Source organism: Petaurus breviceps, unplaced genomic scaffold (assembly GCF_028583685.1).
Source record: "Petaurus breviceps papuanus isolate PSGF00001 unplaced genomic scaffold, PetGlider_PUasm1.0 79, whole genome shotgun sequence".
In the NCBI taxonomy this organism is placed as follows: domain Eukaryota; kingdom Metazoa; phylum Chordata; class Mammalia; order Diprotodontia; family Petauridae; genus Petaurus; species Petaurus breviceps.
In genome coordinates, this window is record NW_027186523.1 from 31,801,371 (window position 1) to 31,824,822 (window position 23,452).

At 38.1% G+C, this 23,452-nt stretch overlaps 3 protein-coding genes across 4 annotated transcripts in view; 1 reads left to right on the forward strand and 2 right to left on the reverse strand.

Moving 5' to 3' along the window:
* LOC138175893 (protein FAM185A-like) overlaps positions 1 to 2,583 on the forward strand; it is a 65,491-nt gene extending 62,908 nt beyond the window's left edge. For both annotated transcript variants that reach the window (XM_069106543.1, XM_069106544.1), the window contains one exon: positions 1,939 to 2,583. In XM_069106543.1, the coding sequence (XP_068962644.1) occupies positions 1,939 to 2,054 (116 nt within the window). In that variant the 3' untranslated portion in view covers positions 2,055 to 2,583. The remainder of the gene's footprint in view (positions 1 to 1,938) is intronic.
* The window catches only part of LOC138175894 (coiled-coil domain-containing protein 146-like), a 245,301-nt gene extending 241,779 nt beyond the window's left edge, over positions 1 to 3,522 (reverse strand). The window contains exon 1 of the mRNA XM_069106545.1: positions 3,131 to 3,522. The gene's annotated coding sequence lies outside the window, so the exon portion shown is untranslated. The remainder of the gene's footprint in view (positions 1 to 3,130) is intronic.
* A 10,605-nt stretch (positions 3,523 to 14,127) lies between these two features.
* The window catches only part of LOC138175720 (F-box and leucine-rich repeat protein 13-like), a 207,515-nt gene continuing 198,190 nt past the window's right edge, over positions 14,128 to 23,452 (reverse strand). The window contains exon 15 of the mRNA XM_069106218.1: positions 14,128 to 14,560. Within this exon, the coding sequence (XP_068962319.1) occupies positions 14,374 to 14,560 (187 nt within the window). The 3' untranslated portion in view covers positions 14,128 to 14,373. The remainder of the gene's footprint in view (positions 14,561 to 23,452) is intronic.

The following is a 23,452-nucleotide window of genomic DNA, read 5'->3' on the forward strand; positions in this document are numbered from 1 at the left end:
AGAAAATGTAGGCTTGATGCTGCCAGATTTCAAACTATACTTCAGAAAAGTAATTATTTAAACTATCTACCATTGGGTAGACAGAAAAGTACATTAAATGAGACCAGATAAGTAAGAACTAGAAACAAATGCTGATCGCAATTTATATTGCTCAGTAAACCCAAGAGCACAAATAGTTACTGGTAAAGGGATGTCTTCAACAACAATTGTTGGGAAAACTGGAATCACTTTAGCAAAAAAAGAGGTTTAGAACAGCATCTTATACCACATTAAATTTCAAATGGGTGAACCATCTAAATATTTTTTTAAAACTACACCACAGAAAAAAGAAAAAATAGAGAATTGAGTTATTTTTTCCACAGTTTCAATTAGCAGAAAAATGAATTATCCAACAAGGGGGAGATGATAAAAAGATAAAATATAGAAGCATTTATATTTTTGTCACATAGTAGATACCTAATAAATGCTTTTTAAGTGATAGAATTATATATAATTAAAATGTTTTACACAAATGAAATCAGTGCAGCTCAAATTAGATTATAGCTCATAAAAAACATAATTAAATATTTCTGAGAAAAAGCCTGACATCCAAAATCTAGAGTAAAATTAACACAAATATGTAACATAAAGAACTATTTACCAATTAGTAAAATGTCAAAGGACATGTTCAGTTTAAAAAATAAGCTATAACCATGTGGAATAATGTTCAGAATCACAAATAATCAGATAAATTATATACCCATAAAACTAGCAAAAATGCTAAATTAAAAGATGAGATAAGTAGCTCATTGAAGGGCCTGTGTGACGACAAATGGCAGATTCACTGCTAGTGAAACTAAGTTGTTGCATTACGTCTAGAAAACAATTTCAGACTATGCAATGAGTTTAACTAAATTATTCATATTCTTTGAACCCAAGATCCCACTCCTGTAACTAGGGTTCAAAAAGGTTATTGAGAAGGGATCAAAAAACCCTCACGTGAACAAAAAAATTAAGAACCAGAAGGAGTCATCATGTTAAACCTTCACATTCAACAGACAAACACTGAGATTAAATTACTAATAGAAAGACTATATAGCTATCCAGTGAACCCAGGTTCTCTAACTGTAAATGATTGAACAGATTAAAGTATAGGAATGTCATGTAAACAGGGCAGCTAGGTGATACAGTGAATAGAGTGGCAGGTCTGGAGTCAGGAAGACTCCTCTTCCGAAATGTGGAATCTGGCCTCAAACACTTATTAACTGTGTGACCCTGTGCACATTACCCTGTTTTCCTCAGTTTCTTCATCTGTAAAATAAACTGTAGAAGGAAATGACAAACCTCTCCAGGATTTTGGCCAAGAAATCCCCAAACTGAAACGACTTATCATATAATGCCACTTTGTCATAAGGAATGATGAAGGTTTTGGATAAAAAAAAAACCCACAGACTTAAAAAGTATGATGCAGAGTGAAGAAAGCTAAACGAATGGTACATACTTAATGACTGCAACAGTGTACTTAGGAGTCAATGTGGAGAGGCATCTAAATTCTGGTCAAATACAATGAACAATACAAGGAGTATACTGTCATTTAAAGGATAGAAATCCCTCTTTTCTATTCATATATTTTGGGGGGGGATAGGGTTCTTTAAAAGGGTTTGCTTGGATATTTGTTGGGAAGTATCTGTTGGATAAAAAACAAAATAAAGGAACAGAGGGAGGAAAGGAAAGAGATCTGATTGGGTGAAAAAGGTAAAGTAAATGAAAAGCTGGTCTAACCAGGTAGGAGGAGTGGGCAAGTGGGACAAGTTACACCACCCTTTTGTAATTCTCCTTGACAAAACTGTTGATAATGTGTTAGTTATTCCATGCTTTCCAGAATGTGTTCTTAAGATTGATATTTAACTACCAGTATTGGTCAACTTGTTGACAACATCCTGCCATTTTGCTTTTTAGGTCACATGAACCAAACAAGTGAATGTGAAAAATGGATCAAGGCCAATGCACCCAGTGGCACTGTGCATCTCAAAAGCCAAAGCTGGTTTCAGTCCCTCAGACTGAAGGGTTTCTGATTGTTTGAACTCTGTTATAAATAACAATCATTGAACATCAAATGAATGAGAAAGTATTGATGCCCCTAGTCATAGAAACATTAGAAATATAATTTTAAAATGAATGCTGACTGGCGAAAAATGTTCTATGGTCTCACATTTGTGTTTAGCTACTGTGTGATGTTTCCAGATATATACCTCAGTATCAGTTCAAGCTGTGAATAATATATGTGACAGAATTTGCAAAAAGTTAATCACTGGCAAAATGAACGACAAACTACAAGCAACATTCAGCTGTTTTACTGCCTGGTATGTCAATATAGGAGATAATCAGTGCAATTTGATAATGGGTGATAAAGTGGTTTTATGAGCCCGAATTGCTTTCAAACCCAAATTCACCACTCTTGGAACATTCAGTTTACACATAAAACCAGGCAGACCTGTCCACTAGATTATATTTTTCGCAATTAAGAAAAATTCATCCTTTATGAAGAATCATAAGAGGAACATTTTGATTTTTTAATAAAGTTTTAAAAATGTTGTGACTTAATTTTTTTCCTTGATTTTTTTACATACGTTTATGATTCTATACATTTTAGCTTCCAGTGTTGTAAAATAAAGAGATGGTTCAGCATATGATTTCCCAGTTATATTTACTTTTTACTCACACAGTGAACACACTGTGTTCACAGACACAGAATGTGCACCAGTTCAGATGACTCTTAGCATTTTTTGAAAACCATTTAGAGGAAACAGTGAGACAATTTTCCTTAACTGTACTCATTCTCATCTAGGCACGCACACATTCTGCCTCCCAAAGCTAAAAATAAAATTTATAGAGTTAGCCAACAAAAGCCAGAAGGATCACAGACACAACAGTAATTTGTATTCTCTACACTTAGTAAGATAACAAAAGAAAACATTACCTTATTATTATGGTCTTCCAAGCCCACTTTACTTGGACTGTGGTTACTAAATGTGTTTTTATTGAATAAGCCAGTAAGGCCTAAGTTATCTTTTAGTACTTCTCACTGAAAACTTTTAGAATTAACTTATTTCTTCTAATGAAAATGGAGTTCTTCTGTCGTGCATCTTACCTTCTCTTACAGCCATTTCTCCTGCCATTTCTGAAGTAAAGAAACCTGTCTTCTGCAGTGACTAAAAAGAGCACTGATGCCCTCTCTTTCTCCACCAAAAGTATGAGTAAGTTCTACGAGACATCCTGCTCCATTTCTTTAAGTAAACTGAGTGAGTTTCTCCTTACTCTCACTTTCATTGCTCAGGTGTTAAGTTTCCTGTGAAAAGCCATTCCCATTTATACTGAAAACATATGGAATCCAAATTTTTGAAGCCATTCTTTAGGCAGTCCTTGTGTCTCCTAGTCCAGAAAGAAACACTGTATGAATTTAAGTTGACTTCTTAAGTTGACATCTGACTTTTTCAGTTCTACTTTGCCTCAAATTCTTTGATCCAAACTCAAATTTAAAAAAAAAAGATGTATTACAAATGTATCAGAGGAGAAGAATCCAAAAAGAATGAATATGCTCACAGACAGTATAATATTACTACTAAACTTCAATGGATATGTAATCTTATCACTGTGGGCATTTTCTCATCATTGGGGTAGACAGAGGATTTTAAAAATTTTGGACAAATATTTGAATATTAAAAATTACTTTTCTGAAAAGTGCAGGTAAAATACACTTTATGAATCACTGGAGAAACAAATACTAACCATCTGAAAAAAAAATCTATTCTTAAAATATAGGAAAAATCCCAAATGCATTCATCAGTATCTTTTTGCATGACAGGGATAAAGGTGATAGATATAGTTTGTTTTATGTGTGTTTTTTTTTCTAGAAAATAAATTAAGAACCAAGTTGAGACTGGAAATTGTGAGCCCACTATCTGCCTCTGGGCCCTTTTCATCTGAGAGTCCAGGCAGAGTGCATGAGGGTTAGTGGCTGTATGGGACACTGGACAAGATCTACACAGGATGGAAAGGCATGTGTTGGTTGCAACACCATGGAGGGAATGCCCTCTACTCAACCAGGTCCTGGAGGCCTCCTTAACCTTTTAAGTGTCATTGACTCCTCTCAAAATCTGGGGAAGCCTAATGACCCCTTTCCAGATTAGCATCTTTAAATACATAAAATATATAAGATTAACAAATAAACCAATTTTGCTGAAAAACATTTTCAAAATGCTGAAAAAAAACTTGATGGTCCCCCGGTTAAGAACCTCAGCCTGTCCTTTTACTTCTGGTTGGTTAGGGTACTCAGGCTCTCCATTTATTATCCTTTGTTATTGCCACATTACCCCCCCTCCTTTTCTGATCACACATTTTTCTCCATGCTATCCAATCACATCCTATGCATGTCATCACTAAAACTATACTGTAGCCTACCTGAACCCACAATATTTCAATTGCCTTTTGGGTCACTCATTACTTTGATTCACTGGCTATTGTGTTTAAACTCTCATTCCAAATTCACTCTCACACCCACTGAGAAAGGCAAGAAATATAAAATCAGTTATACATGTGAAATCATGTGAAACATTTCCATATTAGCCATGGCTTTTTTTTTTAAGTAAAAATAAAGTGAAAAAAGTTATTCTTCACTTTTCACTCAGAGTTCCTCAGTGCTCTCTCTTGAGGTGGAGAGCATTTTTTTCATCCTGAGTCCTTTGGCATTATCTTGGATCATTGTATTGATCAGAGTAGCCAAGTCTTTCACAGTTGATCATCATTACAACACTGCTGTTACTGTGCACGATGATCTTCCCATTTCAGTTTGTACTTCACTTTTCGTATAGATCTTGCCATGTTTTTCTGAAACCACCCTCCTTGGCATAGCACAATAGTACTTCAGCTATCCCCCAAATGATGAGCATACCCTTGATTTCCAGTTCTTTGCCACCACATAAAAAGAGCTGCTATAAATGTTTCTGTACATATTAGACCTTTTTCTTTGCTCTCTTTGGGTTACAGACCTAGTGGTGGTATTGCACAGCTTTATAGCCCTTTAGGCATAGTTCCAAATGATCAGTTCACTACTCTGCCAGCAGTTCATTAGTGTATCTATTTTTCCCTCATCCCCCCCCCCAGAGTCTCCTTTTTTGATAGGTGTAAGATGGTACATTAGAATTGGTTTAACCTGCCTTTATCTAATAGTGATTTAGAGTTTATATCCTTTCACCATTTATCAATTGGCTCTTATTTTTATAAATTTGACTCATTTCTATACTCAGTATATATTTCAGAAATGAGGTCTTTATCAGAGAAACTTGCTGTAAAATTTTTTAATATTCATTGTCTGTGGTACCTTTTAGCAAAATATATTATTGTTCAGTCATTTTTCAGTCATGTTCAACTCTCTGGGGCTCCATTTGGGGTTTTCTTAGCAAAGAGATACTGGAGTGGTTTGCCATTTCCCCCTCCAGCTTTAAGAGCAAGTTCAGAAGCAAACCATAACTTTGTGTCTCCGATCAGAGCAGGGTCTCAGTTCCAAGATATAGCTCAGTCTGAATGCAGCAGAATAACCATTGCAGAAAGCTCAAACCAACAGGGGCTTCTTGTTCTGTCACTCTGAACCAGAAGAACATATAAAAGGAAGCCAAAAAGAGGAGTGGGTAGAAAGGTACCCAGCACACAGACATAAAGGAGAAGACTGGAGTGCAGCCTAGTGAGAAATTAAGAGGTGGCTGAACTCTGTGGCCTCTTTAAATGGAGATTCTGGTAACTATCCTGTCAGAGGGAGGGGCTATAGAGGTGGAGAGTATTTCCAAGATTTGATTTTAAGAATCAAATAACAGCAAGATAAAAAAAATGGAAAGAGATTGATGAAAGAAAGAACGGGGAAGAGAATAAACACCTTAAAACAGAAGGTACAAAACCATGCCCAAGAAACAAACTCCCTGAAAATTAGAGTGGGTCAAACAGAGAAGCTAATGACTCTACAATAAAATAGAAAGTATTAAAAAATAAAGTCAAAAGAATGAAAAAAAAACCCTAGAAGAAAATTACTTGTTCATAGTAAAAATACCTGACCTGGCAAATATCATGAAGAAATAATTTAAGAATCATGAATAGATATCACATTTCAAGAAATTATTGATAAAAGAATTAAAAGAAAACTGCTCCAATCTTAAAAAGAACCAGAGGTCAAAATGAGAATAGAATTTTCCAGTTACCTCCTGAAAGAAACCCCCAAATGAAAACTCCAGAAACATTATAACCTAAATCCAGAGCTTTCAGGTCAAAGAAAATGTACTGCAGACAGGAAAAAAAAAATTATATAAGCAAAGGGTCACAGTCTAGATCACATAAGATTTAGGAGCCATCACTCCAAAGGAGCAAAGAGCTTGGAATCCCATATTTCAGAAGACAAAGAATATAGGCTTAAAGCCAGGAATAGATCTCATAATATTACAAAGCAGTCATTATCAAGACAATTTAGGAGGAGTAAAGAAATAGATAGGCAGTGGGAGCAAATGAGCACAGTAATAACCCAGAGTTTGTTAAATCCAAAGATACCAGTTTTGGGGACAACTCACTATTTGACAAAAAATGTGTGATGAAAACTGGAAAGTTTTTGTCTGTCAAATTAGATATAGACTAATATCTCACACAGTATGCCAAGATAAGCCCCCAAAAGATACATGATTTAGACATACAGGGCAACAGCATAAACAATTAAGAGAAGCAAGGAAGAAATTACCTTTCAGATTTATGGATGAGCAAGAGTTCCTGACCAAACAAGAGATAAAGAGGGTCACAGGAGAAAAAAATAGATAATTTTGATTATATAAAACTTAAGTTTTTTCACAAACAAAACCAATTCAGCTAAAATTAAGAGGAAAGCAGAAAACTGAGGGTTTAGGGGGAATTTTGCCGCACATTTCTCTGATAAAGGTCTCATTTCTAAGATCTATAGGGAACTGAGTCAAATTTATGAGAATAAGAGCTATTCCTCAACTGATGAAAGGTCAAAGGACACAATTAAACAGTATACAGAGGAAGATTACAAATTACAAATAGCCATATGAAAAATAGCAGCTAGGTGGCATAGTGGATAAAGTGCTGACCCTGGAGTAAAGAAGACTCATCTTCCCAAGTTCAAATTTGACCTTAGACATTTACTAGCTGTGTGACTCTGAGCAAGCCACTTAACCCTGTTTTGTCTTAGTTTCCTCATCTGTAAGATGAGCTAGAGAAGGAAATGGCAAACCACTCCAATATCTTTGCCAAGAAAACCTCAAACGTGGTCACAAAGATTAGGACAAAACTGAAAAACAACTGAACAACAACAAATGTGAAAAATGCTCCAAATCACTAAAAGAGGAATGCAAATTAAAACAGTTCTGAGGTACCAACTCACATGCAGCAGACTGGCTGAGATGACAAAAAAAAAAAAAAAGGAAAATGACATGCTAGAGGGGGGTGAGAAAATAGGTCCACTAATGCACTGCAGGTGGAACTGAATTGATCTGAGCATTCTGGAAAGCTATTTGCCAAATTATTAAAGTATACATACTCTTTGACCTAGTGATACCACTATAGGTGTATACCCCAAAAAGTTTTTTGAAGAAAGAGGAAAAGGGCCCATTTGTATGAAAATATTTATAGACCCCTTTTTGTGGTGACAAAAGGATTCAAAACTGAAGGAGTACCTATCAGTTAGGGAATGTCAGAACAATTTATGATATACACATGTAATGGAATGCTGTTGTGCTATAAGAAATAATAAAGGGAATGGTTTTGGAAAAACCTAAGAAGACTTGTATGAACTGATACAGAGTGAAGTGAGCAGACCAGGAGAACAACTTATAAAATAGCAACTTTGAAAGAGTTAGGAACTCTGAGCAATACAACATATCCAACCACAGTTTCAGAGGACACATGCTAAAGCATGCAACCCACCTCCACAGAGAGAGGTAATGGATTGAGAGGTAATGAAGGGTACTTTTCTGGGACATGGATAATGTGTGGATTTGTTTTGCTTGACTATACATATTCGCAATGGATTTTGTTTTTCTTTCTCAAATGAGTACGGGAAGGAGAAGAAGGATGGAAAGAATCTGTAATTGATGTTAAAATAAAATTGTATTAAAAACCAAAAAGCCATGAGGAATTCTGCCTCACTGGACAGTCATAGGCAACACAAATGCCTGGGGACCTTTATTCAGCTGAACCAGTTCAGTGTCCTCGCTAATTATCCTTGTTAATATCCTACCTCTGCTTCGAAGAAAGAAGTGAATGTCCTTCTAAGTGTGAGATCTTATGAACAAAAATACAAGATAATTTTCACACAAATAAGGACACCTAAACAATTGGAGAGATACTAATTTCTCATGGGTAGGCTAAACCAGTGTAATAAAAATAATAATATCACTTAAATTAATTTGCTTATTTAGTGTCATGCCAAACTACCAAAGAGAGCTGGAAAAAGTCATAACAAAATTAATCTGATAAGAACATGGTAAAAAATATCAAGGGAATTAATTTTTTAAAATGGGAAGAGAACCTATCAGCACTAGATCTTTGCCTTAATCATCAAACAATTTGGTACTGTGTAAGAAATAAAAAGTTTGATCAGTAGGACAGATTAGGTAGACAGTATTGCAGAAGCAAATGAGCACTACTAGTTTAGCATTTGATAAACACAAAGATTCCAGCTATTATGGCAAGAACTCACTATTTGATAGAGTGTTAGAAAAACTAGTAAGTTTCTAACAGAAATCAGCAATAGACCAATATCACAAAATATCTAAGACCAACACTAAAAGGATACACAACTTGGACATAAAGGGTGACATCATAAGCAAATTAGAGAATTAAGGAAGAAATGATCTGTCAGACCTATAGATGGGGAAGAGTTCATGACTGAAAAAGAGACAGACTCATAAAAGTAAAAAAAATGACATTTTTGACCAAAGTAAAATTTAAAAAGATTTTGCACAAAAAATACCAATGTAACTAAAATTATAAGAGAATAAGGTAATTGGAGAAAAAATATTTTCAACATTTCTCTGTTAAATATTTAATTTGGAAGCTAGATGGGGAAGTGATTCAAATTCATAAGAATAAGAGCCATTTCCCAATTGGCCATGTTCAGATGAAGAAATCCAAGCTATTTCTCATATGAAGTCATGTTCTAAAGTACTACTAATTATAGAAATGCAAATCAAAACAATTTTAAGGTTTAACCTCGTACCCATTGGTAAAGATGACAAAAAAGAAAAATGACAGATGTTGGAGGGGCTTTGGGAAAACAGGTACATTAATGTGGAGCTATGAACTAGCCTAGACATTGTGGAAAGCTATTTCAAACTATGACCCAAAAGTTATTAAATTGTACATACCTTTTGATCCAATAATATCACTATTAGCTCTTCGACCCAAAGAAATCAAAAGAAAAAAGATTCATGTTTACAAAAAAAAATGTTCATAAAAATGTATCCATTTTATAGTGTTTTAAGGTTTACACAGCACTTTACATGTTATCTCATTTGATCCTCACAATAACTTTGCACTATAATTTTATAGCAGCTCTTTTTGCAGTGCAAAGACTAGAATCTGATGTGCTACTTTTCAAAATTTGGGAATGGTTGAACAAATTATGGAATACGAATGTAATGGAATACTTATGTGCCATAAGAAATAATTAGGGGCACAATTTCAGAGAAATTTGAGAAAACCTGTATGAACTGATGCAGAGAATGATTTATGTAATAATAACAATACTGTAAAGAAAAAAAAACTTTGAAAGAATTAGGAACTCTGATCAGTGCAACGAACAACCATGATTTCTGAAGACTTATGATGAAACATGCTACCTACACCTTCTAACAGAGAGGTGATGACTCAAGAGCACAGAATGATAAAAGATTCATTTGGATGTGGCCAGTGTGGTACTTTTTGCTTGACTATACATTTTGGTAATTAGGATTTTTTATTTGTTTCTTTTGTTTTCTTAAAGGGTACTGGAGGAGGAGGTGGGAAGGACAGTAGGCAAAAAATTAAATGAAAATTTTTTAGAAATAAATACTACCTCTGATAATTAATTCACTTACCCTCCCCCTCACATGAGCCTTGATTAGCTCATATGAAAAATGAAGTTGAACTAGACGGAATGTGAGGTATAGAACTCCTGGCTTTTTTGCATATTATCTCCTTATCACATGAGGTACTTGTTTTTTTTTTCAAATGCTTTATTAACTTCTGATTTACATCATTCATTTCCACCAGATTTTGAGTTACAAATTTTCTCCCCGTTTTTCCCCTACCCAGTGCCCCAAAATAGCAGTCCCACAGGATATCCCCTCCTCCAATATGCTCTCTCCCATATTTTCTCCCATACCCCTTTCAACTTTTCCAATGGATCTCTATGCCCCAGTGCCTGTATATCTTATTTCCCGATTACATGTAAAATAGTATTAATAATAGTATATACATATATATATATATATATATATGTATTTGAGTATTTGATTTTTAAACTTTAAATTCCAGATTCATTCCCTTCCTCCATTGTCTCCCAACCTTACTGGGAAGATAAGCAGTTCAGTATAGGTTGTACATGTGTGGCTAATGCAAAACAATAACAAAGTAGATATATATTGTAAAAAACTGACTATATTTCCCTCCCTCCTATCCCACCTCCCACTTGTTCTATTCTCTACTTTGATCCGTCCCTATTCAAAAGTGGGTGCTCCCAACTTCCCTCCCCCCCAGCCTGCCCTCCCTTCCATCATCCCCCCTCTCATCCCCTTTCCCCCTACTCTCCTGGAGGGTGAGATACCCTATTTAGTGTGTATTTCATTCCCTCCTCAAGCCAAATTCAATGGGAATAAGGTTGACTCATTCCCTTTTGCCTTCCTATTCTTCCCCTCCATTGTAACCATTTTCCCTTGCCTCTTCTATATGAGATAGTTTACCCCATTCTGTCTCTCCCCATCTCCTCTCATTATATTCCTCTCTCACCTATTAATTTCACCTTTTAAGTATCATCCCTTCCTGTTAAATTGGTCATGTGCCCTCTATGTAAATCTGTAAACCTATATATACACACATTCACATATGTATTCATATGCCCATATACCCTAATATATAGACATAGACATATATATATATATATATATATATATATATATATATTCCCTTCAACTACTGAGAAAAGTTTCATCAGTTACAATTATTTTTTTTCCATGTAGGAATGTTAATAGTTCAACTTTGATAAGTTCCTTATGATTTCTTTTCCCTGTTTACCTTCTCATGCTTCTCTTGCTTCTTGTATCTGAATGTCAAATTTTCTATTCAACTCTGGTTTTTTCACCAAGAATGCTTGAAAGTCCTCTATTCCACTGAATGACCATATTTTCCCCTGAAACATGATACTCAGTTTTGCTGGGTAGGTGACTCTTGGTTTTAATCCCAGCTCCTTTGACCTCCGGAATATCATATTCCAAGCCCTTCGATCCCTCAGTGTAGAAGCTGCCAGATCCTGGGTTATCCTGATTGTGTTTCCACAACATTCAAATTGTTTCTTCCTGGCTGCTTGTAATATTCTCTCCTTAATCTGGGAATTCCGGAACCTGGCTATAATATTCCTAGGAGTTTTCTTTTGGGGATCTTTTTCAGGAGGTGATCGGTGGATTCCTTCAACCTCAATTTTGCCCTCTGGTTCTAAAACATCAGGGAAGTTTTCTTTGAGAACTTCCTGTAGGATGATTTCTAGGTTCTTACTTTGATCATGGCTTTCAGGTAGTCCAATAATTTTAAAATTATCCCTCCTGGATCTATTTTCCAGGTCAGTGGTTTTTCCCATGAGATATTTCACACTGCCTTCTATTCTTTCATTTGTTTGGATCTGTTTAACAGCATCTTGATTTCTCATAAAGTCACTAGCTTCCATTTGCTCCAATCTAATTCTGAAGGAATGATTCTCTTCAGTAAGCTTTTGAGATTCTTTTTCCATCTGGCAAATTTGGCTTTTTAAGGTATTCTTCTCCTCATTGCCTTTTTGAGCCTCTTTTGCCATTTGAGTTAGTCTATTTTTTAAAGTGTTATTTTCCTCAGTCAGGCTGTTGACTCTCATTTTGTAATTTTCTTGCATTGTGCTCATTTCTCTTCCCAATTTTTCCTGCACGTCTCTTATTTGCTTAAGGTCCTCTATGGCCTGTAACCAGCTCGTATTTTCCTTTGAAGCTTTTGGTGCAGGAGTTCTGACTTGACTGTCTTCCACCTGTTCCATGCTTTGCTCCTTTTTGTCCCCAAAATAGGAGTCTAATGTTGGAATCTTCTGTCTGCTTTGTTTCCTTTGCCTGGTCATATCACCCCTCAGTCACTTGACCCCTGGGCTTTTTGCCACAGTAGGACTCTGCCATCAGACAGGGGATCTTTTGTCGCAAACGCTGGGGTTTTCTCAGCTGCCAGAGGTATTAGATGGGTGCCCTTTCTGAGGTTTCCACATACTCTGGCAAGCTGGACACACACCCCAGGACCTCCACTCTAGACTGCAATCCAGATCCAAGAAGGTTAAAACAAGAGCGATTACCCCTCAGACTGGTGCTTCGTCCCCCTACACTCTGCAGGCAAGGAGCTGAAGCTGCCATGTGGCACTGGGTGGTTGTGCCAGGTCTCAGCAACTTCTCGCCCTGGGGGCAAAAGTCATGCACTCCTACTTACTGGGTCCCAAAGTCCAGACTGCACTGACCTCTCACTTTGTCCTTAGCATCTATGTGTTGATAATTCTGGAAACCGCCATAGCTCCTGCTGATCTGGGGTCCCTCCCGCTGGGGCTAAAGCCTCGGCATGGTGCTGGGGCTCGGCTCCCAGAGCACTGCAGTGGATTCCTGCCAGCCTGCCGGGCTGTCCTCAGTGGGAGGTTAGCTTCTCTGTGTCATTTTGTGGGTTCTGCAGCTCCCAAGTTTGTTTAGAGTCCCCTTTTACATGGATTGGGGAAGGTGGAAGCCAGAGCCCAGCAGAGGTGTTGCTTCTACTCCACCATCTTGACTCCCATCACATGAGATACTTGTAAAGAGCTTAGCACAGTGAGTGACATGTAGGAGGTGCTTAATAAATACTGGTCTTCCCCTTCTCCCTCCCATTATGTGTGACTTGCTATCCTTATTTTTCTTTCGTCAGCTGTCATCTGTCATGTCTATTAGGAGGAGCAGATTCAGCATTTAATATTAGGGCTTTAGGCTCAAGGGCAGCAGCTTAACAAACTACCATTTGGGGAGTCACAAGAGTCTCCTTTTTTAGTATTGCTGGAATTCTCCCCTCTTTCCCCCCATCCCAGAGCATGACCTCTTTTCATCAGAGCAGATGGTCTTCATGAATTGTTGTGGCAGAAAAGTTCACTTCCCTGAAGCCAGCTGGTGACAGGCCTCCCTAAGCCAGTCCTCAGACCACAGACCAATGCTTACAACCTCTTTCCAGGTAGGTAGACCTACCAGAGTTTGTGCTCTACTAGCACTATGGTAGGGACTGAACCTATGATTCCATTTGTATATGGAACTTATGATAAGGATTTCCCTGTACCAATGCAGGTCTTACAGTCTTAGAGAGCGGCCTAAAGCACGAAAGTTAAATGACTTTCCCAGGGTCACTGAGCCAGTGTGTCAGAGGTGGGATGTGAACCCAGGTCTTCCTTGTTATAAAGTAGGCTCTCTTTCTACTATATCATACTACACTGGCACAACCTCTGAAAACACAGGGCTACCTCCATACCCTAAGACAGGGGTGGGGAACCTGTGGCCTCAAGGCCACATGTGTCTCTCTAGGTCCTCAAGTGTGGCCCTTTGACTGAATCCAAACTTCACATAAAGATCCTTTGGGGATTTGTTCTGTGGCCTAAGACATCAAGATTTAGTGGAATGGGGTGGCTAGGTGGTGCAGTGAATAGAGCATCCACCTTGGAGTCAGGAGGACCTGAGTTCAAATCCAGCCTCAGACAATTAACACAAAAATTAGCTGTGTGACCTTGGGCAAGTCACTTAACCCCAATTGCCCTCCAAAAAGCAAAAAAAATTTATTTATTGGAGCAACAAAATCACACTTTTTTTAATGATCAGGACAGTGACTTGGTTTTGCTTTTTTTATTATTGTTATTATTTATTATTATAGATAAAAAGAACCAACAATGCCTTTAGGAAATTGTAGCTGGAATAAGAAACTGAAGCTAAATTACTACTGCCTCTGTATAGAAACATAGTTAACATAAGGTCCAACTAATAAAAATACCAAGCAAAAAAAAGTGATTCAAAGACATGTTAATTATAGGTCGTTTGATGTTCATTCTTTGATTTTGGAGGAAACTTGTAATGTTGAAGATTAATTCTTAATTGTATTTTCTATACCCTCTGAACCCTCCAGTGATGATTTTCTTCTTCTTCCATGCAAGATTCTCACTCTGTCGTGGAAGATGGCCCCTTTGCAATCATAGCCAAACCAAAAGGGAGGATCCTCAATACTGTATTCACAGTATTTAACTCGAGATGAAATTCGGAAATCTGCCACCCTAGAACAGAAAGTGCCATTAGTTGATAACAACAGTTCTTACTGGGGAAAATTCTTCTAACCAGATCAAACTCCAGAGTATATATGGATGCTTCCTCAGAGTTTGTCTTTTTGTCTTGCCTAGGAATGTAGTATGCTATGATATAGTTAGATGGCTGAAATACCAACCTTGCATTTGTAACTCTTCCACCCTCCTTCCCCATCCCCACTCTCTAGTGTAGGCATTAATACTTTGGAATATGAAGATGGAATGCTTTGGATCTGCAGTTAGATTAGATCTGTAAAAATCCATAAAGATTGGTTTTGTAATCTGGAACCTTCACTCAGTTGTTTTTATTAGAGAGTACAACTGAAGGGAATAGGTGTGGGACATTCCAGATATCCCTTGAATCCTCTTGGCTATTCAGAGAGATAGATAAGAATATGCATGAATGGAAATACATTTATTAAATGTTTAAGAATGTGCCAAGTACTGGTGACAGAAACAGAAAGGACAAGAGAGGCCCTTCTCTCAAGGAGCTCACAAATGTAATACATAAAGAAATTCTATAGAGTGGATTGAAAGTCCCTCAAGGCCTATACTCCCAAAGGGAGGACTGACATGGCCCAGGCATGCTTAGAGCACATTGGCAGGTGGGTCTGGAGAGCCAGGCAGCATGGCAGATAGTAAGGCTCAGAGGACCTGAGGATGAAGTGGCAGAGCAGATGATAAGGTTTGGTGGTGCACCATCTCACTGGAAGGATTATAATTGTTAACTCCCACCTCACCCAAACAGAATTTCTCTAGGTAACTATGGTCAGGGGGAGAGGCAAAGGGAAGGTAAAAGGGAAGTGTCTCCTGATGGTAGGGGTGTTGTGAAGAGAATAAGAGTGACCTGAGACCTGGCTTTTAGATAAATTTAGATGTGGATTTATTAATCAAATGTGACTGCCTGGAGTATACACTCAAATCAGGCAGCCCCAAATTGGGGTGCATACAATGCTTATAAAGGCAAAAACCACAATTGGGGAGGGGAGCTAGCGTAAGCAATGATATACAGAAGCCAAGAACAGCCATTGGTTGAATCTATAGCTCAGGGCTAATTTGGGAATCATGGAGCAACGTGTGACAGGGGTCCCTCCTAGAAAAGGGTGGAGGGTACAGGGTGGAGGGCATAGGGGGAGTGGAATTCCCAGAACAGGCTGGGGTCATAGAACAGGTCAGGGTCATGTTCTGGGTGAAGGGTGTGGGGGACCCTGCTTGGTCAGCGTTCTGGGTGGAGGACCTTGCTGGGTCAGCATCTCAGAACAGGGTGCTCTCTTGCATGGGAGAGACTTGCCCCATGATCTCTATACAGACTTGTACCATAACCCTTATATAAAAAGCTGCTTCAAGACTTACTGATTTAGGGAAGTACTAACTCAGTGAAAGATAAGAGAGCAGGGGACTATGCCTTGGGTGATTCACTTTACCCAGGACTACACCTTTAAGCTATTACAAGCGGTTACAGGATTTAGGATAGAGACAAAGACAAATATAAAGGAGCTTAATGGTGGGCTCCAAATCAGGTGGCATGTGATTTGGGTTGCCTTACAACAGGGAGAGAAGAAAAGAGAAGGGAAGGAAGCAGAAGAGACTCCTGATACCTAAAATTGGAATGATTCACTAGCCACCACCCTAGCATATCACCCACTGGACCTTTCCAGCATACTAATCCTACGTCCTAAGTAACCCCTACTGTCCAATTTTCCACTCCTGCTTCGAGGGCTGCCTAGTATTACCAGAGAAAGCCACAATACTGAGCTGAATGTTTATAGTGCAAAACCAGGGTTGGGCCCTTACTATTGCTAAGAAATCTGCTCTTACTGATTTCCTATTTTCTTCACTACAGAAACTTAAATTTGCTTTCTCTCTCATCAGAACCCAAACAATTCCAATCTCTTCCACCTCTTTAGAGGTGACAACCTTCTATCCCACTGTTCTGGGCTGACCTTTGTTCAAGTCAGTGGCCTGGTAGTTTAGGTTCAGTACTGGAACGAAACAAGATATTCAGGGGTCATTCAATTTTTGACAAAGTACCTACTTAGCCAGAGCAGGAGAAGGATATTCAAAGCAAAGACAGGCATTGAGAATGCTTTGAGTCATTTTATCCATGTAAAGCTCCCCCTGAGATTCATCAGCCAAGTTTCTGAGACCTCCTCCAGTTCCTTGTGGCTACTTTGTATCCAAGTCTTTAATCCCCAGCAGTGTCGAGGAATTGAGGCACTAGGGAATATCTCCACATCTTTTAAGGAAATACTAGACTCACCTGCATGTGGGCTAGGATATTGCTCCTACTATTCAGAGACTGAAACCATCTGAGGAGCTTCTTCACTTTTCCTGGTTCTCTCAAAAACTTGTTAGAATCGTTATTCATTCTTTTCCTCTTCCCCTTTTCTCAGAGGAAGAGAAAGCCCTTCTTGCTATGGCCAATGATTGCCTTACATAGCTCTTGATCCCCACTGCCTTCGGCCTCCTTAAGGACTTTGTTCAAGCAGCAGATCTTCTCCCTACCAGATGTGCCTCTCTACTAATTTCTTGGCAACTGCCCACAAACACACTCAGGTCTCCTCAGTTTTTAAATCTGCTCTCTTCTTAATCCTTCACAAAAGGTGTTCTCCCAGTCTCGTTTCTTTGACTCTTTTGCCTCTTTCATTTGCTACCACACTCTATCTCCCTGCCCTTTGTGGCCAAATATTTAGACAAATCATGCATCTGATGCCTCAACCTCTCTGCTGTATCCTTAACCCTCAACATTCTAGCTTCCATCCCCACCACTATTAAAATTGCTTACTTGGCTTGCTAATTCCGTTTAACTAGCATTTATTAGGCATATGTTGCATGGAAGGCATGACTTTTTTTTTTGTCTTTATCCTACAGATCCTGAGCAGCATTCATTGGCTCCTTTCTGGATACTTACTCCTCCCCTGGTTTCTGAGACATTACACTCCCTTAATTATCCTCCTACCTCTCCATTCCTCTTGGCTACTTGTCCTCTTCTTGATCCCTTACGTAGGGTATTCATCCAGTCAGCTCTCCTCTATCCCTTCTCTAGAATCTCTCTTGGAAATCCTCCATGGCTTTAATAATCCCTTCTACTTAGCTAATCTGAAAATGTGTGCCTACCCCTGATCTGTCCCATCTCTCTAACTCAGGGCATCTCTACCCAAGTTTATAACAAGCACAGAAAATTCAATATGTCCTAAACTCAATTTATTATCTTTTACTAGAAAACCTGCTTCTTACATCTTTCAGTGCCATCATCATTCACCTTTTCTCCCACATTCAAAATTCTGGAGGTTAGATTTAACTTTTCCCTATCCCTCAATTATCAACATCCAGTCAGTTAGTAACTCTTGTGTATTCTAACTCTTCAACATTTCTCACATCTGTCCTCAAATGCGAGTCACTGTCACCTGCCTAAACTAGTGGAATGGCCCCCAAATAGCTTTTATTCTCTTTCACTCTCTCTACAACTCACTATCAGACATATAAATCTATTCATATGACTTCACTAATCTGTTTCAAAACTCTCTTGCCTAACAATCCAACCCTTCTCCAATCTGATACTACCCTTCATCGCCAGCCAGGTGTAGAGGAAAGAGCGTGAGACTTAGAAGATCTAGATTTGAGTCCTGGCTTTGTAACATCCTGTGTGACCTCGGGCAGCCCATTTCAAAGCCTCTGCTTCCTCATCTATAAAATGAGGATAATAATAGTTATACTGTTTGGTTTGTAAGCTGTCAGGCAGTATTTGTATGTATTGTCATTATTGCGCACTACTCCCCTTCATATTTCACATTCTCATTATGACTTCTAAGCATCAGCCACACTAGACAACTAAGCCTCCTCATTCCTTACCGTGTCTCTGCCCTCCATGCTACTTCCTGTGTCTGGAGTGTTCTACTCTTACACTCATTATGCCCTGTGTCTTACACTCATTATGTCTATCCCCATCTTAAATTCCTTTTAAAGTTCACCTCAACTCCATATCACTTCCAGAAAGCTTTCTCAGACTCCTCTCTCCCATCAGAAATGCCCATCCACCCTTAGATATTATTTTATTTATACATCTCTGTACTCACTATTGTATTTCCCATTCTGGTTATTTGTGCATATGTCATATCCCCCAACTAGGCTGTAATCTCCAGGAGGGAACTAACCATACCTTAATCCAAATAAGATATCTCCCCTCCTACCTAGCACTTGTACTCTGTACAAAGTAGGTGCTTAATAAGTGTTTTCTGAATTGTATAAAAAGGCAGGACTTCATTAGAAGTAAGTAATCTGATTTGCCCCAAATGATACAGTGCATACTAAATTTCCTTCAGACTAGAAGAGGGGTATCAGACTCAAGTAGAAATGGATCTCTGTAGGCACATACCAGCTTAGATATAGGTAAGTACTATGTTACATTGTATTTTCATTTGTTTTGTTTAACATTCTTCAGTTTATCTGGTTTGACTACACTAAGCAGCTTTGTGTCAGGACAGGTTTGACACATCTGGTTTGGGAAACCAGCACTATCTAATAAAGAAATAAAAATGATGTGCTTTGGAAGAGCTGGAACCCGGCAATATGGGTAGTGTCAGAAATATGCCATGATGGTGTTGCCTAGTTAAATGTGAGACTTCCCCACAGGTAACTTAATGCCCTTTGCATATTACCCACACTGACTGTCTACTAACTGCATCACTATTGGGAGTTAAGTTGGCAAATAGCCATGGGAGCATAATCTGTATACTGATGCTAGAAAAACATTAAAAGTACTTAAGACATATATTTGTTGATTCTACCTAACCATTTCATTGGAAAATAAACTACACACAGTTATCTAGCTCAATAAGAAGGCAACAGAAGCACTGTTAAGTCAAATCCTACTTACTTCTCTGCATTTCAGCTCACATATTTCAGCTCATGTGAAGAGTACAAAAGTTCAAGGAGTGGTGTTAGTTAAAGCCATTGTTTAACTATATGAATTTATGGCTCTGAGCCATAAATTCCCTGTGGGCTGAGACTTGGCACATGAGGACCTTTTCTTTAGAGAAATATTTAGTTCCAGATTTGAAAACCATAAGTTCACAGTGGGGGATGTGTTTTCTTTCATACTATAAAAATTAAAGTGTTTAAAATGCTTTCTTAAGTTTTTAACTATTTATGTGAATGCTGAATATTCTTCAACTAAGCTCTTGAACCCTTCCCAAACCAAAAAGAGTTACAATGATAGGGGCTTTTGCTTTTATCTCTTTTTAAGACTTATTTTCTTCCTTTGACTTCTTTCTCTTTCATTTTATGTGATTGAGAATCCCATCATTTGAAAATTGCATTTTATGGGGCATTTTAACATTAGGGCCTGTCTCATCACATACTCACGTCACCAGAGTATGAGGGATCTCAAGAATGACAAATACTGTAGAAAGGTTCCTCAAATCTATTATCAATAATAGTAGATACTCAGCAAATCTTTAGTAAGCCCTGACCACATGCAAGGCATTGTGCAAAGTACTAGGGATACAGATAAGAAGGACAGTCCCTGCCCCCAAGGAGCTTATAATCTAATGGGGTAAGATAATACACACAGAAAGCTGATAAGGGCATGTTTGGGACATGATGTTCCTGGAGTTCAAACCAAACAAAGCAGCCAGTAGGAAATGAAGAATGGGAAATTCTATAGAGGGAAACTTTGGGAGTTGTGTTTTGCTCTGTACTCTAGTCTCCAATCAGAGGAGAAAGACAACTAAAGGTACTCAGGAGTTGTTGAGTTACCAAAGCTAAATCAACCTCCATGGTGATGAGATTTCTAATGATAAGCTTGGGGAAGGGGGGGGAGGCATAATGTTCCATGATTCAAAACCAAGCAGAGGGGGCAGCTAGGTGGCACAGTGAATACAGCACCTACCCTGGAGTCAGGAGGACCTGAGTTCAAATCAGGTATTTAATAAATGCTTGTTGACTGAATGGCTACATTTCTTGAATCTCTTTCTTAATGTCCTCACCCACGGTCTCTAAACCTATGGAAGCTATGTTCTTCCAAATGGTGATAGACATGACGTTCATAGAATCACAGCATTTCTCAGGTGAAAAAGACTACAGTGGTCTTGTCAAACCAGCCTGAACCCAAAGCACAAATATTTGTTCTGTTCATGGTTTATTTCAATGAAGCTATAAATACTGATCACTGACAGAGAATAAAGGCAGGCCAATGACCACTTGTCTTAGACCATATCTATCTATCTCCTACAAAGTTTTTCTTCAAAGAGAACAAATTAAATCTTTGTTCATCTGGAGTAGTTTTAGGAGATCTGGCTTAATTCCAGGTTATCCCCGGTCAGTTCTTTGGCTAAATTGAGGAGATAAATCTATTCCAAGGAACCCCAAGAGCAAATCTGAATCTTGAGCACAGACCAAAGTCCCCAGGAATCAACTCAGCTTCTTGAGAGTACATCAGACTGGGAAAGACCATGGATCATTCAGACTTCCTAGGATCACTTCAGGCTACACGTGGACTTCCTCCAAAGACCATCTTGGTGAGGGTCTAAATTCCTCGGAGTGGGACACATAGGAGAAGAGGTCAGCAATTAGGGAAATTTGACCTTGTACAAGATTCCATGAGTTCTTCTCTATGGAGGGTAGCCATATGTTTACACACCTGCTCCTTCTGAAAACAATGGGATACATTTTAAATATGCATTAAATGCAAGAAAGCTCTCACTTGATTTATTTTTCTTGAGGTTGGGGTCTATATATGTATGGTATATGGGGCTAGAAATTACCTTAAAAATACAGTCTTAGGAGACTTATAAACATGTTCCTTGTTCTCCTGATAAACATGTGGCAACTACCTCCACTCCTGTCTTGGCATAATTTATCCACAATCTTATGTGATGTGGCACTGGAAATGATCAATGGTCAATAAATTTAACTCAACATATTAAAAGAGGCTTCTTTGAATTAACTTAAAAACAAAAACAATTTAAAGGCACAAATCAAGATTCCAAAAATGTAAGACTTTCCAATTATCTGAGAAAAGAATGACGGAAGGAGAATACTTTTTAAAAAATGGAGACTTTGTGACAAAATGGCTACTTAGAACTCTTTGATAACACTATGTAAGTATCCCTTTTTACCTCAGTACTTTAGAACATGAGATGAGAGTTGATGATCAAACTTTTTGTGGGGATGAATCTAGGTTAGCCAACTTTAATTTTCCTCCCAGAAGTAATCCCAACTTTCCAGACTTCAACACCATGCTCCTCTGTCAGTACCTTTACCCAACCTTCCTTGTGGGTGTTATCTTCCCCCATTAAAGTGTGAGCTCTTTGGGGGCCATAACTGTCTTTCTTTTTGTTGTATTTGTATTTCAAGTGCTTAGCACAATACCTGGCACATAGTAATCAGTTAATTAATGCTTGCTGCCTTGCTTTTGCTGGCTGCCTTCATGTAATGATAATGAGGGTGACAAGAATAATAGTAATGTTATGTTACAGACAAGTTGTCTTTAAGGAGCCCAGATTTGTAGATTATGTGACAAAATGGCAGTTAGCCAGCTCTACCAACATTTTCCTCCAAACAACTTTAAAATGACTCCCCAAATTGAATTCTTGAGTGGCATAGCTAACAAAAGTCAGGGTGAGAAATTTTTCCAGCCCAAGACAACTCAGGAAGTCAGAAAAAGAGATGTGTGGATTGGGGTAGAGATTGACTCGAAACTCAGGTGGATGAAACACACCAGTGGTAGGATTAGGTGGTAGAAACAGAAGTAGCTGCAGCAGCTTCAGGAGCTCTCAAGCCAGAGATAGTAAAGGGATCTGGCAATTGGACAGAAAGAGATTACAGGGACCCCTGTGTTAGCAATGGACAAAGGACCAGACACTGTTTGGAAATTCCATTGCCAAGATGCACTTCTGGACAATCATTCAACTGCAAAAAAGGAGTACTTTTGGTCAAGAGGAAGGAGGGGCCCTGAGGAGCAATATTCATTGCAATCCCAAGGGATAAAGGGCCCTTCCTTGCTAAGGACAAGAGTGCGGACCAGCAGAGTAGTGACTACATCTTTCCCCAGATCACACCACCATAGAAGCACCAAATACTTCCAAACCCACAGAACTAGCTCTGAAAATGGCACTACAAAAGAACCTGAAGTTTGGCACAGTGTCCCCTTTCCTCCACCATTCCCATGCTGGGAACAGAGTCTAACTTTAGCATAAAGTTCAAAATCAAGAAATAGGGTAGAAAAAGGAGCAAACAACAAAAAGGAACCTGATATGGTCATAAAAAGCTAGTATGATGACAGGGAAAATTAAGACACAAACTCAGAAGAAGAAAATGAAGTTTAAACAGGCTCAAGCAAAATCTCAAAGGAAAAACTATAAGCTGGACACAAGCCCAAAAAGAATTCCTGGAAAAAAATATTTTTTAATTGGTTTCCTCACATGTCTAGAGTGGTGGAGGAAAATTGCATAAAGAAATGACAGCAAAGGAAGAAAATATAACTAAAATTAAAAGGCAACAGCTTGGTAAAAGAGAAACAGAAATTACTGAGAAAAATAATACCTTAAAAATAGAATTGGACAAATGGAAAAAGAGTTACAAAAGCTCACAGAAGAATTTAACTCCTAAAAATGAGAAGTGTGAAAAAGGAAACTAATGATTCCATGAGACATCAAAAAGTAAAAAAAAAAATCAAAAGAATACAAAACAATAGAAGAAAGTATGAAATCTCTCTTCAGGAAAACAGCTGACCTAGAAAATAGATCAAGGAGAGATGATTTAAGAATTATCAGATTATTTGAAAGTCATAGTAAAAAAAAAAGAAGCTAGACATCTATTTTTTTAATTACTTATTTATTTTTAGTTTTCAACATTCATTTCCAC